This window comes from Rhipicephalus sanguineus, chromosome 3 (assembly GCF_013339695.2).
Source record: "Rhipicephalus sanguineus isolate Rsan-2018 chromosome 3, BIME_Rsan_1.4, whole genome shotgun sequence".
Taxonomy (NCBI): Eukaryota; Metazoa; Arthropoda; class Arachnida; order Ixodida; family Ixodidae; genus Rhipicephalus; species Rhipicephalus sanguineus.
In genome coordinates this window covers 105,380,587-105,398,355 of record NC_051178.1, presented here as the reverse complement: position 1 = coordinate 105,398,355, position 17,769 = coordinate 105,380,587, and the positions used below count along the sequence as shown (strand labels likewise).

At 46.5% G+C, this 17,769-nt stretch overlaps 1 protein-coding gene across 1 annotated transcript in view; it reads left to right on the top strand.

Annotated features, from left to right (window-relative positions):
* The window catches only part of LOC119386896 (uncharacterized), a 64,245-nt gene that overhangs the window by 8,983 nt on the left and 37,493 nt on the right, over positions 1–17,769 (top strand). Inside the window, exons 2-4 of the mRNA XM_037654173.2 lie at positions 1,843–1,876; positions 15,015–15,255; positions 16,246–16,500. Of these exons, the coding sequence (XP_037510101.1) occupies positions 1,846–1,876; positions 15,015–15,255; positions 16,246–16,500 (527 nt within the window). The 5' untranslated portion in view covers positions 1,843–1,845. The remainder of the gene's footprint in view (positions 1–1,842; positions 1,877–15,014; positions 15,256–16,245; positions 16,501–17,769) is intronic.

Here is a 17,769-nt window from a genome sequence, read left to right as displayed (position 1 = left end):
GGTTTCGGTTTCGGTGTTGCGCTTTTTTGCTTATTTAAAATTATTCTCCAATTTACTGAGTATTTCTGCTATCGGGCCCGTAACAGGAGCGTCTCAGGAACATAAAAGCACCATTACTTTGACATGGCCAAAAAATCGCCGGAGTTGGCCTTTAAGAGTTGAACGCGATAGGGATATCCTGCCCCTAGTGCGCACTTCGAACACTACGAGTGTTTAACAGAATGCGCGCACTAAGGTGCGTGCCTTATGTAATGGGTAGCATGCTTTAAACCAGGGGCAATTATGCGCGAGAAACGTTTTCGAAGTTGCGTTGCACCCACTACGTGGTCTTAAAGGAATGCGCGCAGTAATGTGCCTTCTGTAATGGCTGGCTGTCTTTAAACCACCAAGTCGTTATGATATTGACATGGTGTGACGACCAATGGCAATGTACGCTTGTACCACGCAATATTACTGCGATATTACATCTCGTACTGTGACACCTGTATACAGGACGCGTATTTTTGGGAAGCATGAAAGTTACTTTCAGTGCAGCTCCAAGCAGAGGCGTGGCTGTGTGGTAGAACACCTGCTTGCCACGCAGACGGCCTGGGTTCGATTCTCACTCGGACCCAACATTTTTATTATTTATTTTATTTGCAGCTTTTTCGATTTTTCGGTCACGGACAAGATGATGATTTTTCGCTCACAACCAACCGTGCCGACGCCGACGGCGGAATTTCTGCGATACGAGCTCTTTAACGCTATCGCGTTAAAATTCTGGGTGTTGGTTGGGGGAGAGTTTAAACCCCCCCCCCTCCCCCCTGGCTGCGTCAGTGCACCAAAGGTTCGATAATCACGTTTCCACAGAGTGTCACGCGATAGCGTTAGAGAGCTCGTGTCGCAGAAGTTCCGGTGTCGGCGTCGGTGTCGGCACCGTTGGTTGTGAGCGAAAAATCGTCCGTGAGCGAAGAATCGAGAAAGAAGCAAATAAAATAAAAGCAAAATTTTCAGTTCCATTGAGGACCGAACCCGGGCCGTTCACGTGGCAAGCAGGTATCCTACCACAAAGCCACGATGATATTTGCGGCAGCTTCGGAAAAAAACACTACATAAATGCCATGTAGTGGAAGGAGTCTCCTTAACGCATTTTGTTCGGCAGGTGTCACGACGAAAACGAGCCCATTCGGCGATTTGTAGGCGCATTTGGGAGGCCATCAAACTACGTCGAAAAAGGCCGGGATAGTGCAGCCATCGCCGCTAAAAACACACACGAACTTTCAAACAGCTCTAAAAATGGACAACTATGTCCATCTAGCGGAAAACGTATCAAGCCAACGCCGGGTTCCTAGAGGAGGCGTTGATCAAGCAAACAGCAAACGCTAGATAATGTGCTGCCATCTGTGAGGCATTGTGAGACTCTTCATGTCCTCCGAGATGGCGAGCGCGCGTTGTGTATCTTGGAGGCCATGCGACACTTGCTTTAGATCAAAGACCGGTACCATTCGCGCGCGCGTGTGTCTGTGCGCGCGTGTGTGTGTAACAATACACATTAATAAGTGGGCATTTAGTAGTTGAAGTGCGCACTAGGGGCCTCACAAAACGGGCGCCTCACAAAACGGGCGCCTTCGCGAACACCGTTGATAAACCCCTGTGTGTACAGGCAGCGCATTCACCTGAATTGACGGTACAACGACCAAGCGATTGCAATATACTGAGTCAATGGCGTTACACGAGCATCCACTGCCGGGTTTACAAACCGTATGCCGCTGCGCCAGAGCTTTTGTTCCAGTTCATGCAGCCTGTTTGATTATACCTTGGCCCTCACTAATGCCCATTTCTGCCTTTTTTTTTCTTTTATAGAAAATGAGGTTCTTCCTGTCGCTTCTGATGGCCGGTAAGTCCGCTGCAGTTTCCTTTATTATTATTATTATTATTATTATTATTATTATTATTATTAGTAGTAGTAGTAGTAGTAGTAGTAGTAGTAGTAGTAGTATTTCGTTTACACGCACTTACGTTGACATACATGCGAAATGCGTAAGCGAACCCCTAAGCGGGGCCGAAGTCGCGAAGCTTTCCGTTCTTTATACGCCCTCCGCAGTTTTACAGTGCTTTTTTTTTTTTTCTGGACATTACAGATTTTTTATAAAAAGCGTATGACAGTCAGGCCCCTGTCGTTTTCGCGGACGAACTCTACGCCAAGGCGGAAATACTTTGCCGCACCTAAAGTTACATTTTAATTAACAAAAACTTGTTAATTAACTTTTATTGCGATAGCAATTATATGGACAGTCTCGGCTGGATTTTGCCGTCGCTGTCACCACCGTCATGCACCGCATATATATATATATATATATCAAAGTCCCAAAGAAAATTAATTCAAAAAAATGCTTCCGAAGCGTGGAATCGAACCAGCGACCTCTCGTTCGCGCAGCGCGTGATGCTAACCACTAGAGGTGTGCACGGGCTCCGGGTAGCCCGAAAGCCCGAGCCCGACCCGGCCCGCGGGCCGGGCTCGGGCGGGCCGACGCATTTTCACCTCGGGCCCGGGCCGGGTTCGGGCTACTTGCAGTTTTATCGGGCCGGGCTCGGGCCCGGCGCAAAGCCCGACTCAAGCCCGAAATATAGGGAATGAGCGGGAATTGTTTTCCAGCACGCATGCAGCGACTTTTCCGCGACCGCCCTTTACCGCTTTTCCTTTCCATTCGCTTCTTTAAACAAAAGGGGAGCAGGTAAAGCACTGTCTCTGTTGCACTCCGACAAACAGAGAAGTAACACCACCCGAGCTAGTGATGGCGCCACGCGACTGTTCGCGTTAGATATGAGTGAAAATGCACGCGACAGCGACCAGACGTAGATCGCCTTCGTGCAAGCTGACGCTTGCATGGGCATACCCCATACACGTGACGGCTTTGGCGAGCGAACTCCATTGTTGCTGGGATGAGGCCGTCTACTTGTAATTTGTAAATCTGTGTAATAGAGACTGTTCGTCGTGTGTCGTTTGATCATATTCGATATGCTCAATAAAATGCCAAATTGACGGAAAACGATGTTTTGGTTTCGCAGCGAACCTTCAAAAAGCCGGGCCGGGCCGGGCCGGGCCCGGGATTGTGTTTTCGTACGTCGGGCCGGGCCGGGCGGGCTCGCAGCCCTTTGCCGTCGGGCTCGGGCGGGCCTTCGACAAAGTCAGCGGGCCCGGGCCGGGCTCGGGCTCGGAAATACGGCCCGTGCACAGCTCTACTAACCACTACGCCAGAAAGCGCAGATCCTTCAGGTAGCTAACGGCGAGTGTTATCTGCACACCCTTTACCGCTGGCAGGTCTCAGAGACGGCAGGCGCTTATAAGCGTTTCTTCATTACCAGCGAAATGGCGCGAGGAGCGCGACGGGTGGATTTAAAAGTCGTCGCGAGCTCGCTTCTTCTTATATTTGCGCAGGGAGAACCTTGTCCTTCCGCTGTCTGCTCGCGCGGTTTTCTCGTGATGAGGGGAAGAGGGATGTTTCGAGCTTTCACCGTGATGTCCGCGCTCATGTTACGGAGCGTACGAAAGTCACTCGAGCTCAAGGGACGCCGCTAAACGAACAAACAGAAGATGAGCGCGAACTATCAAGTGTCGCAGCTCGACACTTGAAGCACGCTAGTTTCCTTCGCTGCTTCGGCCGCCTTTCTCCCCCGTCTGAATACCGCTTTAACAGCGAAATTGTTTAAGCTGTTCGTCAAAGACTGTCATCATTATGAACCGGCACGTGTTGTCTTCATGCTCTTTACAGTTAAGCTGTTTAACCTATCGGTAACTTGTGCTCTGTCGTGGTAAACTCCTCAGGTGGGTATGCGCCACAGAAATTGGGCAAGCACCACTACTGTGTACAGCAAGTGCAAGTGTCGGACCCGACAGGATGAAACACAGTTCCCTAATCTGGTTCCCCGCACATGTCGGGCAAATAGCGGGTGTCCCTACGAACCTCAACGAGACTGCCCACGCAGCCGCGCCGGCATCGGGCTTGACGAGGACGAAGTTTTGGACGGCAGGGACGTGCCCGCTACGTACAATGAAATTACGAAGCACTTTTACCTTGCGCGGAGAATACCCTCCTCCTCGCTCGAAACTCAATCGGCCTCAGGCGCTTCGGGTATGTCTCCGGCTACAGACGGAGACATACCCGAATCTTTGTACACTACATGCAATATGCCCTGAGAACTATCCGGATGACGTTTGCCCGGCATGCGGGGAGAAGTCCACATTAGCACACATGCTCTAGGGGTGCGTTAAATCAAGCCCCGATTCCTCCATGGCCAGGTGGGAGGCGACCATCCACAGCCCGCTCCTGGCCGACAGGCTTGGCCTGACGGTCCCGACGTAGGAGTCGCCCACCGCGCGCTTGGGGCGCGTCCCTCAGCACCTCATTAAACTTATTTCAATCGATCAATCGATGGCACCTGGACGCGTAAGAGGGTCATGTAGATAACAGGGAGCGCACACGGCGCACATTCAGCAGGATTAGAGCACTGCACGGACCTGATTTTTCGGCCCGGGCCTGTGGTTCCAAGCCCGAGCCCAGCCCGGGCCTGTGGTTCCAAGCCTGGGCCCGGCCCGGGCCCGGGCGTACATGACGCGGCCCGGGCCCGGGCGTACACGACCGAACCCAGCCCTAACCCGGGCGTTCATTACTAAACTTATCCAGGGCGCGCGTGTTCATGGCCAGGCCCGGCCCGGGCCCGCTAGAGGATTTTTTGCTGAACATATCGTAACTGGCGCGAAGCTAGATACATGAAAAAGGGCCAGAGGAAAGAGACCAGCTCGCCCAAAAACAAGTTCTTCTAGAGGATATTAGTTGATGATGATTATTAATGATGCCTTGCGCTTTGTAGCGGGCGATCGGACGGAAAATCCGGTGTGTACATGCTTCGAAATGTTGCTTTACCCGCGGTGGTAGCTCAGCGGTTAAGCTGTTTCGCTGTTAAGTCCTAGGACGCGGGTGCGATTCCCGCGGCCACGGCGGCCGCATTTTGATGGGGGCGAAATGCAAGAACACCCCTGTACTTATCTTTAGGTGCACGTTAAAGAACTCCAGGTGGTCGAAAATAATAAGGTCCCCATTACGGCATGCCTCGTGATCATATCGTGGTTTTGGCACGTAAACACCAAGGAACATAAATGAAATGTTGCCTATATGGCACATGGCAAGTCATTACAATAACAGTATAGTGAAAGTAAAACATAGCCACAAAATTTATTTAAAAGAAGTATGCAACTAACATGAAAAAGCGGATAGAAGCAAACCCGGGACATTTTCTTTAATGCTCTTTTCTACACTCGCGTTGGAAACTTTCAATTACACAATTTTTTAAAAGAGCCTCCTGATTAATAATTTGATCCAGCAAGATGAAAAACATTAACGTTATATATGGTGAACAGCCACCAAAAGCAGATGAAATATAAATCGTTCATATACTCTAACGTCGTCACGGAAACGTAATCGCCATGTACAATATAATTATATAATCAAGCTGCTACACACCATACTTGATGCTATTCCAGATGAAAGGTTTCACCCTTCTAAGCTCTACTATAGAGCCAGCTCTTTGCACGTGTCACTTCAGCTTGGCACAGAATGCCTTAGACCATGCAATACACAACGTTCGCGTGTGCTTGAAGGCCCAACCTAGGCCTTATGAGTAGGTCTGAGTCCGGCCCTTAGACCATGCAATACACAACGTTCGCGTGTGCTTGAAGGCCCAACCTAGGCCTTATGAGTGGGCCTGAGTCCGGCCTGCAGCCTCAAGCCCGGGCCCGGGCCCGCCCTTTCAAATCCGAGCCCAACCCCGGCTCGCCGGAAAACGTTGCGGACGGCCCGGCCCTGCCCGCGGGCCGGGCCGGGCCCGGGCTTTCGGGTCGGCCCGGGCCAGGCCTTCGGGTCGGCCCGGGCCCATGCAGTGCTCTAAGCAGGATTCCGGCTCCGCTGGTGGCAAATCACGTGACGCGAGGTGTTCGCTGAAACATCAGTGCTTGAGCCGGCAGGCCACGTGATCTCGCTTGGCCCAATCAAGTGAAAGCGCGCGTACTTCAAATCTAGCAGCTCGTTTACGACACCACGTCATCTCGCGTCTAAAAAACGTCTCGGTGTAAACGTTATGAACTTGTTCGGCGGAAGAGACTGGCTTGCTGTAGCTGTTGAAAATGCTAATAAACAGTATGCAAGCACATGTGTGGTGTAAATGCGATATTTGGAAAAATGTCTATTTTAGGTCTCCTCGTAGCCGTTATGTTTTACAGAGCTTTTGTGCTTCGTGAGAAGGGAAGAAAGAAAGATAGGGACGCTCTTATGCGCGCTGCCATAAGCTGTCATTACTAACCAACTATATTACTATACAACCAACACTTTTTATACGTCAGCTGCTAAAAAAATATACAAAATTGAGTATAAGCATGTATAACTATGTCAATGGTGTCCTGCTCAGTTACATTTCGTAAATCATTCAATATTTTTACTAAAAAAGTATTCTTAGTCGTGTTTAGTAATGGAGCTAGCAAGAACTGTACCGTTCGTTTCCCATAACTGGCACAATATTAATTATTTCGTAGTCTTCATGTGAGCACGTATTAATTATATTTTGCCTGTTAGCTTTTAATGTAGCTAGTGCTTCTAACGTGCTATTTTTGTTTTACAATTATTCCAAGTTAGTATTTCCGGCGAAGTTTTCTATATAGCTTAATGCTGTGTTTCACAAAAATGTCACTCGTGTGGAAAAAGTATCACACTTTGCACGCAACACGAACCACGCGCTCTTGCGATAGCGCCTGCTTGTTAATATTTTTATTGTTGGTTGTTGCCCAAATGAGCAATACCAAATTTATATTGAATAAAAACGTATGCACTTTCACTCAACATAAAATCGTTAGGAAGTGGGGAGCAGTACGTGTTTTGCCTGCTGGCGTTCACAGGCAAGCGCGCACTGACATTCTAAACATGCATCCTACTCGGTGTCCATTGCGGGGAAAGGAAGCCTTCATTTGTGATGCAATGTCGTCCTCTCTCCTCCTCCTTTTCCTCTTCTCTTTTCCCTCCCTTTCACCCTCACTTCCCTTTCCCGCCCCCTTGCTGTATTGTGGTATACATGGTTATGCTATGTTTTACCCTCTCCCTCCTCATTTTCCTCCTCACTCTCATTCCCCTTCCCGCCCCTTGCTACACTACACTACACTACACATGGCTACGCTATACCACAGATGACTATGCTATGCTTTACTCTTTCCTCCTTTCCCTCTTTCTCACCCTCACATCACTCCTCTTCATGACATGGCTATGCTATACAGTATAACCTCATTACAACAGACCTTCATAGTGAAGAGGATTTTGGTCTGTTGTAAAGGGAGTATGTAAAATCCAAGTACTGTTACAACAGACTTTTATGTAAACGCTTAATGGGTCTGTTATAAACAGAGAGAATTACGAGTCACAAACATGGTCTTATTTTTAACGGGGGACAAAAAAAAGCGATTTATGGAAAATCGCATTTTCAGTTTTTGTTGCCCATTTTCTATATGATTTCAAAATATCTTCACTGAAAACTACGTAGAAGTGCTATAAAAATTCTTTTTGCGTCTGCCGACTTGGATAAAATTGCGGAAATAGCAAAAAAAAGACAGCGTTTTTCAAAATTATAGCTCGGCAACGGCGCAACCGGTCGCCACCATTCTGGGCTCGTCATGAAGAGCATTTCTCCGCGTTCAAGTTCTCCGTTTCAGCTAGCTCCTCCATTCAGTAACAAGCGTACAAAAAGCACATGTTTGAAGTTCAATTCAAGGCCTCCGATTGGCTGCTTCTGCCGTGATGCTCGCTGCGGGATCGTCGTCTGCTGCTTGTGCGTTGCGAGGTCGCGGCTGTCGAAAATTGCGCAACTTAGTGACGCGTTCGCACTCGTTCTGTGTTCACGGGTCGACGATAATTTAGAACGCTTTAGTTTGGCAGCCGCAAGCGGAAGCACAATCATCAGATTACGATAGCGCGCCGCACTCGTCGCGAACATCGCAAACGTACTCTTTGGACCCGCTGTTAGAGCTAGGTTCTTCTTATCAGCACTTCGGAGCTTATGACGAAGACCACCGCGGGGCAACTTTTTGAACTCGCAATCGAGCATGACGTACTCTTAAACATCGGGCACTGCGGCCGCGCACATCGCAACTGAGCTTTCTACTCGATGTCGTGGCTAGGCCTAACTCCGCTGACGGTGCCGATGTACGAGAACAATCCGAACTTTGCGGGCAAGAACATCGCGCTAGCGGACATGCGAAAGCGAAGAAGCCGCAATGTCCTTCGTCGCAAGCAACGAATCGCATCGCCCGCTGGCTCCTCAGAACCGCGGATGGGCATTTTGCGCATCGACAGCGGACCCCCCAGCCAAGCTCGCCGTGCAGCGACCGCTCGGAGAAGCGGTGGCAGCGACGGCAGCGGCTAGCAATTTCGCGCGTCAGCGTCCCAAAACGCAACACCAAGCACGCTGCGCGCCGATTTTTTGTCGCTACAGCTAGGCATAGCTGATCATTGACAGACCGGAGGTCGGCGGCCTTCGTTCTTAAATCAGTACGTCGATATCCGCGGCGCGCTGTTCCCGTCCCGAAAGTATGCTAAGCGATGTTTGAAGTCGGAAGTTATTGAATTTGGTATGTCCGTGGTAGAAAAGTCCGCTCTAAGGGAGTCCTGACCACCTTGCTGGCCTGACATTTTAGTCAATTATATCCGAATGTCCGTTGTACCAGAATCCGTTGTAAACGAAGCTCAATCAATGGAACAAATGCGGAGGTCGGCGTAATGCCACAAATTGGTATGTAATATCCGAATGTCTGTTATAAACAGATCCGTTGTAACGAGGTTATACTTATGTGGTTTTGCCTACGTAATGCATACATTGCTACGTTATGCTTTACGCTCCTGCATTCCCTCTATTCCCTTTTCCTCCCCCTTGCTATACTATATACTATACGTGGCTATGCTATACATGGTTTTGCCAGTGTGACAAGCGACATGACACATTAGACGCCGACAGCCCGGGCCCCTAAAGTGCTCCGCTTTTAAAGTGTGCGCTGTAATGAAACGTGAATACATCTGGGGCAATCATACGAAATTGCGCGCATAATGTCAGTTGTTTTAGAGAGTTTACTAATCATATCTTTGACGTGATCATTTCATGCCGTATGCTCTCCAATCTGAATTCCCAGTGTCCTAATTAACGGTACTAGCTGTACTCCTACGTCATTTAGCTGAATTGGCATAAGCTCAGCACTGGTGTGTTGTGGCCAAAATAATTCCGCTTTAGTTTTAATAACGATAATTTTAAGTGCTCATAATTAACACTTATGAAAACCAACAGACAAGGAACGTGCAAGAGACATTATTTGTAGTCTTTTAACTATATTGTAGTAATTATGATATAAATGTGACTTTAATTTCTTTGCATTTAACGTCCCCTATGCCTTCCTTGGCTTCATTGTCTGTTGGTTTTCATTAAGGTTATATCTAACAAAGAAGAACAAGCCCTTAAACTCCCCTTCTTTTATTATTATGATTAACACAGTAATTTATTCTAGTAGCGCCTCATTATCTCTTAATACCGAGCCTGTAGCTCAATTTCACACACACACACAATGAAATGCACAGATTATAATTTTAGCTTTGTTAGTATAAACAGAAAAGGTCACAGAATGCCCCCGTACTTTTTGTGTCACCGCATTTGATCGGTTTTTCATGTGATCATTCACCAGCAGTCATTACAAGCCGTGTTCAATGTTGTAAGGTACGATGAAATAAAAAAATCTGCCATGCTTCAAATACTGTAAAAATCCAACTTCCTTTTCGAAACGTTGCGGCTGACGAGGTCAAAGACTTTGGAGAAGTTTAACCCTTTGTGCGACAGCGGGAACATACGTCCCACTTTTCCGTCTGCAGGAAAAATTTCCTCCCACATCACCCGTTGCAATTAGTGCAATGATAAGTCACTCATATCTTACCTAAGTCTTCGTATTCTCGATAAAAAATCTTTTGCCACACTTTCTAAGGGTGGTAGTAGTGTTACAGTGAAGTTGAATTTCGATAAATTTTTCATGATAGCTTCTGAATTTTCTTCTTTACATAAAAAAACCTACCAATCAAAATACCGGATAAATTCCTCGTTTTCTGGTTTTTCAGAGAGGTGATTTTAGCTTGCAGTCATCATGTGTTTTTGTAACAGCAATACTGTAACAGCAATAATGTAAATTTGAGGAACAACTTGGCCGATAAATGCATCGAAACAATCCCCTGCTCATTCCTCAGCGTAATTGCCGATATTGTTGTGTGGAAATATTTTTCTTGATATCATATTCCTCTTGAAAAGTAGGCGCATATACAGGGACAACAGCTGTACTCGACGATTTCGACAGCCAAAGCAAGGACAGGCAAATGGACAAAAAAGTGTTTGGTGCATGCGGTGAAGTAAGCTTTACAGGAACAGACCACAGTGCTATGACAGCTCACAAGAGGCGCAGGTGCAGGTGGTGTTCTACAGCTGGAATAAGATCCCCGCAACATTCCTTAGCACACATTGAGAAGCGTTACTCTGTGCCACTTGCTTCGGCCATTTCATCCCAAATACCCGTTGATGCAATCTCGAGATGGTGCCTTCATGAGACAGTGTTTTCCCACTTTTACAGCGAAAGCTGTTATGAGATCATTTCACCGGCCGTTTTTGGCGCCGTAGTTGTCCGCCGCCGCCGCCGCCGCCGGTGTCCGTAACCAGTATCGATCGAAATAAGAAAAAAAACTAAACAAGAAAAAAATTCCAGGATGGAACGAGGTTCGAACCTGGGCCCTCTGCGTGGGAGCCCAGTATTCAACCTCTGAGCCATGCCCGTGCTTGAAACTGCTTTGCAAAAAGGTCCTATACAGGCTTCATGTCGGGAAGGAACCACATTAGCATATGCAATATAGCGTGGTAGAAGAGTAAAATAAGCACCAAGCGTCGCACAACGCGAATTCTGTAACCAGGCGTCACACAATGCGAATTGCGCAACGAGTAGTATGTGAAATGCTTCCAACCCATTACAAAGATCTCTGCTCTAATTCTTCGTCGTCATCAGGCACAGCATCAACAAAGTGCGCATAATGCCTTACATGCGTTTAGCAGGTACCACGGATCTCCGTAAAATGACGAAAAATGGCACAGTGCCTGCTGCCCTACTTTTCATAATTAGAATGATTTAGAGCGTAGTGAGTTCCTCGCAAGTGCACTTGTATTGGTTGCCAAGGAAGCCTATATAAGCGCAGATCCATTTCCTCGGGGTCTCAGTAAAATTACAATGCTTTATAGCGTAGTGGGTTCCTCGCAAGAGCACTTGGATTGGTTGCCAAGGAAGCCCATGAGCGCATGATCCATTTCCTCGGGGTCTCAGTAAAGTTCTTCGCCCCCCCACCCCCGTCTCTCTCCCACGTCAACGTATGTTATACAGCATGACGGGAGAGGGAAATAGCGAGGGGGCGTCACGCAATGCAAATTACATAACTGGTGGGCCGTTTAAAGCTTCCAACCCATTACAAAGGGCTGAGCCATAATTCTTCATCGTCATCAGTCGTCGCGTCAACAAAGTGCACATAATGCCTTACAGACGTGTAGCTGGTGCCTCGCTTCTCCGCAGAATGACGAATAATGGCTTAGTAGGTGCTTCCCAACTTCACAAAATTGTGATTTATGGCTACCTTTCTAGGTAGCCATAAATGGGCACCTTTCTAGTCTACTTGTATTGTAGCCCCAAGAGAGCTTACAACGAACTCTAGAAACGCCGCTCTTCCAGCTTTCGCTGTGACTGTGCTGCGGTTTCAGCGCAGGCCTGGCGTTTTTTTTGAAAACACTCTCATGAGTCAGTGGGACATATATGTCCCACTTTTTTTCAGTAAACTACTGGCTTGATTTTGATAAAATTTGTTTTATACTATTTCTTTGTAGCTTATATGAATATACCACAGCCAGTTTTTATATGATCGCGTCAAAAATGTAGGCAAACCCACAAAGGGTTAAAAAGAAGCCGAGTAGCACTTTGGCATTTTCCAACTTTCAAAGTTTTCTAATAGAGACTGAGCAAGAGAAGCAAAATCAGGCAATTTTTCTATATGGAAACTAGGGTTGCCAGGTTTGGCTACTTTACGCCAATTTGGCTACTTCTTTAGGCTGGTTGCTGTAGAAAAATTGCCTTGGCTACTTGGCTCCTTCTGGCTATTTTCATGTCCCCTCAATTTGAGCAAAATTATCAATATCTGGGGACGTTACAGCCACTGGTGTTCGAGTATATGGGGCCAAAACATGGCAGTCAAAGTGTGCTTCCAACTCCAAAAATTTAATTTTGCACTTTGATTACGCAGATAATGAGATTTAATGAAAAGGATGGTGCAGAGGCGTAAGGGTCAATGGTAGTGATCATAACATAAACATAAAAAACCACACGTTTATAACCTGCCAGCCAAGCATGTCTCGTGCGCTCAAAAAGAAAATCCTTTTCAATAACTGGCTGGGACTCAGCGAAAACTATTGCAGGAGGCCTCATTTTGCAGATCAGCCATTGATGAACGCAGCCTTAAACCACATTTAAAAGAGAACAGGACAATCAAAAGCACTCCGCATCCAATGCGCTCTGCGCTCATCGATATTAGAAATTGGGTATCCAACATTTCAAGTGAGTACTGGAAAACAAGTACACAAGAGGCAAAGGCGGCAACCCAAGCACTCACTAACAACAGATGTTAGTTACTGCTTGTGTTGCTGCATTTGCCTCTTGTGTCCTGGTTTTTTTAGCGCTCTCTTTAGAATTTCCTACCAACTCGCCCACCAATAAATCAATCTAGTATATCCAACAAACTGCTTGTATCATTTCTTATAGGCTTAGGTACAGACTGCAACTCTGGATTCGTCGTCACCGAAGAAATTATGGCGAAAGTGTGTACAATTTATGCTTCAATTCCAGCGACTGTGATGTTTTTTCAACAGTGCAAACACTACGTCATCATGCATGAAATGATGACTAAAGTCAACAACTTACGCCAGAATCTCAGGAGTTGCAATTATGAAGTGTTCGTGCTGCACATATTTACCATCGTAAGTAGCGCAACGAGACAGGACAACACAAAGAAACACAATAAGACAGGCCCAATGTTCGTCCGTTGTGCTACTTACGACGGTATTTATGTTCGAACACCAACTCGCCCAACATTCAACTCTTTTAAAGCACATATTTACATTTTCCCCTAGAGGCTTTGGCATTTAGCCATTTAAATAAAAATGTGGAAGTGGTTTTCACACACTCATGGCTATTTTTGGCTACCTTTACTGCCCTTCGTCAAAGTTGGCTATGATTTGGCTTGTTCTTCAAATTTTCTGGCTATATTTTGTCATTTCGACCTGGCAACCCTGATGGGAACCGTATTGAGCGGGATGTATAAGATTGCGAAAGTATGGGAATCATACATCCTAGGTGTCATACTTTGGCCTCCTACTTCTGACAGCGGGAGGAATTGTGTGCCCTTTCCCTCTTCTCAGTGAATATGCATATGCAAGCTGCACAAGCTGAGATCTGGACCAGTACAATGTACGTAACACTACTCCATTCGGTTCATTTTCCCTACCCGCCTTTAGCTGTTTATGATTGGTCCAAACATTCTTGGTCATGTCCACAGCGCCTGTCTGTAAAACGATGCAACGAAAGGCCGAACACACGCCGCTGCATAGTGTATGCTCCTACACAAATAAGTGGAACATAACAATATGAATTATCTTCCGATACAACTTTTTTTTTTTTCGCCTTGAGACTTTCGATATTGGTAAGAAAATTTCAGTCCATGCATAAATCGCCTGCCTGTCACACGACAGCAGAAAATGGTCACGAATACTCACAACCGTCAAAATGGCATGCACGCATAAACAGTGCCTATTAATATGCCGAAAAACAGTGGAACCTTTTTTTCGCAATAGGCATATAGTGTCTCAATCTGCACGAAGTAGAAAATGGCTTGCGGCCAGAATTAACTTATAACGTGTAATAAATATTTTCAACAGTATGTCGTTCTCAAGCCGTTTGTATATACGACATCGCTCTGCGAACTAAGGATTTTCAAAAGATATTTTTAATGCCTTGTAAGCTGCCTCGATCGTTACAAGCCACAGCAAAATAAGGGGAAGCAAATTAACCGGAGACGCATGTGTAGGTGGAACCCCCATCCACTGGTGTTCAACTATAGCCTTAGGACTGTCAGCTAGGCCCAACTAAAAGGCCTTGAATTCTCCTTCACTTTAATGGACTTAAAGCATCTGAGGAAATCTCCTTGGCTGCTTGCTTGTTCTATGCACAGCAAGCAATGCCATTAGTTTTCGAGGAAACGAAAGAGTTGATATCCCATAAACAGGATGAGCATTTGGTTGGCACCTTCACAGGATGATGGTTCCCACCCGCGCTTGCGTCGCCGGCGATCACCTACATCATACGCCTCTCCCTGGAGCAGCCTCTGCTTAAAGCTCTGAACTGTTTTAAATTCTTCTTCTGGTATACACATTGTTACAAGGAACACCAATTAAAATTTCTGTATCCCAACTTTTCGCTCGGGTGTTTTTTTGTTTCGGGCTGCCAAACTGGGCGCAGTCTTTGCATAAGTTTATATGGTATACGAATGCATACGTACACGTGTATATATACCATGTATGAGTCTATGTTGTATGCGCGATTTTGTCCGGCATTTTGGTAGAAAGTGTGGTGCGGGCGACATCATACATTCTGTTACAAAAAATATGCCAGAAAGAAAAAAGAAATAATCTTTTGTCAGAATACATGCATATCCACCCACATGTTTTATTCGGGGTTATGATTTTTTTTGTATGTGTGTGCATGCGAGATGTTCACTGCTGCTGAACAATTTCACTGTCATTCGTGTGCATTCGAGAAAACTGGAAATGTTCATGCGTACGTCTGTAACGCAGCTTACTTCGTTCAGTCATGTCTTAACTGTGGCGCTATGCAGGATGCGTCCTCCATGTCGGCTGGTGCCTGATGGGCCCAACAGCGTTCAGCGAGGTGTTCAAGCCCCGCTGCTTCCCACCAGTCAGAGACAACCGCCACCTGAGGATGGGACAGCAGCTACCCGCCGGTTTCACCGTGTCGAGCTTTCTGGACAAGCTGCAAATACTTGAGCAGAAGTTGGCCGAGCGCAACAATGGCAACGCGGTCACTGCTGTCGACATGGCCGTCTACATGTTGCGAACGTGAGCAATATATTACACCAATTTTTTTACACCAAGTTTCCCTTCCACTTACAGCGTAACACTGGCATAACACAACATGTATTAACAAGATAAGAGAGACAGTCCCAAGCGATTTGTGTGCAGTGCGTCCATGTTAATTGGGACGCTTGCAGCTGCATCGCACTTATACATATACATTCTCCTTGAGAGTTGCAGCTAGATTTCCCCATGCCCACATCCTGACTGGGTACAAATGTGGCGCATATCTTGTTGGGCGACAGCGATGCTGATGCTGCGGGTGGTGGGCCCTTCAAGTGGTCCCCCATCCGAGCACAAGGAGTCTGCACTTGGCTATTAAATCTGATGATCCATCCAACAATCCATCTTTTTCATATCGAACAATAAAATCACTGCAGCATAAGGCCAGGCTGTATCTTGTGATAATTTGTTTCATATTACGTTCACTTGGATCATTGAATGTAATCAGTGAGCTGTATTAAAATTCAGTGGATCATTTAAAAAAAGCACAACACAAGAAACATGACAGGACAAGTACTCATCTGTAAGCGCATCATGTCAAAGTCGTTCGCAAGCACCTTGTCCTGTCGTCATCTTGTGTTGTGTTTCTTGCACTAATTTGTTGCTATCGATATGCACCAATTGACTGGTCCGTCAATGCATTGCGTAGAAAATATGGCTCCCACTGGTGCCAATATTACAATATACCCCTTTTTTTCTTATGCAGTTGTAGCTCAGCCAACTTATAACTGCTTCATGGCAATGTTCATGCCAATGATAACGGGTGAATTGAAAATGAAATGAATCAATCACACTTCTGTAGTAATCACTACAGATGTGCAACCTGCGATCACTACAGAAGTGCTGCTTCTGTTCCAGAGAACCTAATAAATTAATGATAGTGCACTGATGAAGTCACACTTAGAAAGAATGGAGAAGTTTGTGCAAAGCAGACCTTTTTCAGAGATCCATCTCTGCATTCTTGTGGTGCAGTTTCTTCCATGACGACTACCAGTGGGAGGGTCTTGGCATCAAGGATGTGAACAACGCTGACAAGGGACGCAATGTCTTGCACCAGGTCATGGATGCCGTGACGGCCAACCTGGGGAGGCCCATCATCAAACCTGATGAACTCTTGGACGACCCGTTTCGCAGGGATGACGATCTCTGCTTTCTGATGTTCAGCCTGGCGCACAACGTCAATAAGACGTTGGTGCGGCACGACCGTTTCGACACATACTCCGTGAAGTGAGTAGGTGTAGTAAATGTTTGCAGATGAAATACGTGCATGGCAATGTCGAGGGGGTGGCCATAGAGTATCCTTCCAAAATACTTAACGAAACTTTAGTGCTATGATCATTCAGGTACCAATAGAAATATGCATACAGTCATAGGCGTGCGCATGGGGGAAGGGGGGTGCAGGGCCGCCCCCCCTATTCACCTAAGAGGGGGGCCGCAATGTCAGCGCCATACATTGACATAATTGGGAGGGGGGGGGACGCTGCGACGAGCCTTCGGCCCCCCTGAAGGGGAACGCTGCGCACACCTATGCATACAGTACATGGATCTTTCTTAACTTTGCACTTGTTGCTTGAGACGTTCTTGTGGCTCTGTCACATTAGCTAAGATTTCTAAGCAATGCTATGTACTTCTATGTAGAGAGTATATAGTGCAAAGCAGCGAACCCAAGTATTTAATAACGTTGGCATTAGCATTGCTTGCTCCACACTGTGCATGCCCAGAAGGTAAACACAGCTGGCACTGTTACGCATGTGTGCTATTTTCATAATTTCATTCAATGGTAGCACATGCAAGGAGAGCCATACCTAAGGCAATAAGGTGGGGTTATCGAAGTAGGAGCCATCCACTTTAGACCTATTAGGTCGTCCGTCAACATTGTTAGGTGCATTCATTAACCACTCATATCTGCTTCAGATTGAGCAATAATGCTTTGTACCAGCCACGTACAGGTGCAAAATAACTCCATTTTCAAGATACACTCTTGATTAGTGAAGGAAAGAAGGTGACTTTTAAGGGCTCGTTTTTCTTTGTTAGACACAATAGAGTATTAATGAGAACTAATAGACAATAATGCCAAGGAAAGTATAGGGGGTGTTATCTGTAGTATTTAGAATATAAATGTGAAGAAAGTAAAGTGGACGAAAAGATAACTTGCCGCCGGCAGGGACCGAACCTGCGACCTTCGAATAACGCGTCCGATGCTCTACCACTGAGCTACGGCAGCAGTCATCCTCCCGTCCACTTCTATGGGGTATATATGTGGATTTAAGCCTAGGAGTGTTAGTCAGCGCCGATCGCAGCCATGGCGGCGAGTGTGGGACACTCTTTTTCTGCCTGTTGGCATCACGTAGCACATGATCTTTTTACGAGCCGGCAGCTGACCAATAATCCCTCGCATACTACCTGAAGGCATCAAGTCTGCCTGAACGAGACCCTCGGTATGAATGAAGGAAAGAAGGTGACTTTTAAGGGCTCGTTTTTCTTTGTTAGACACAA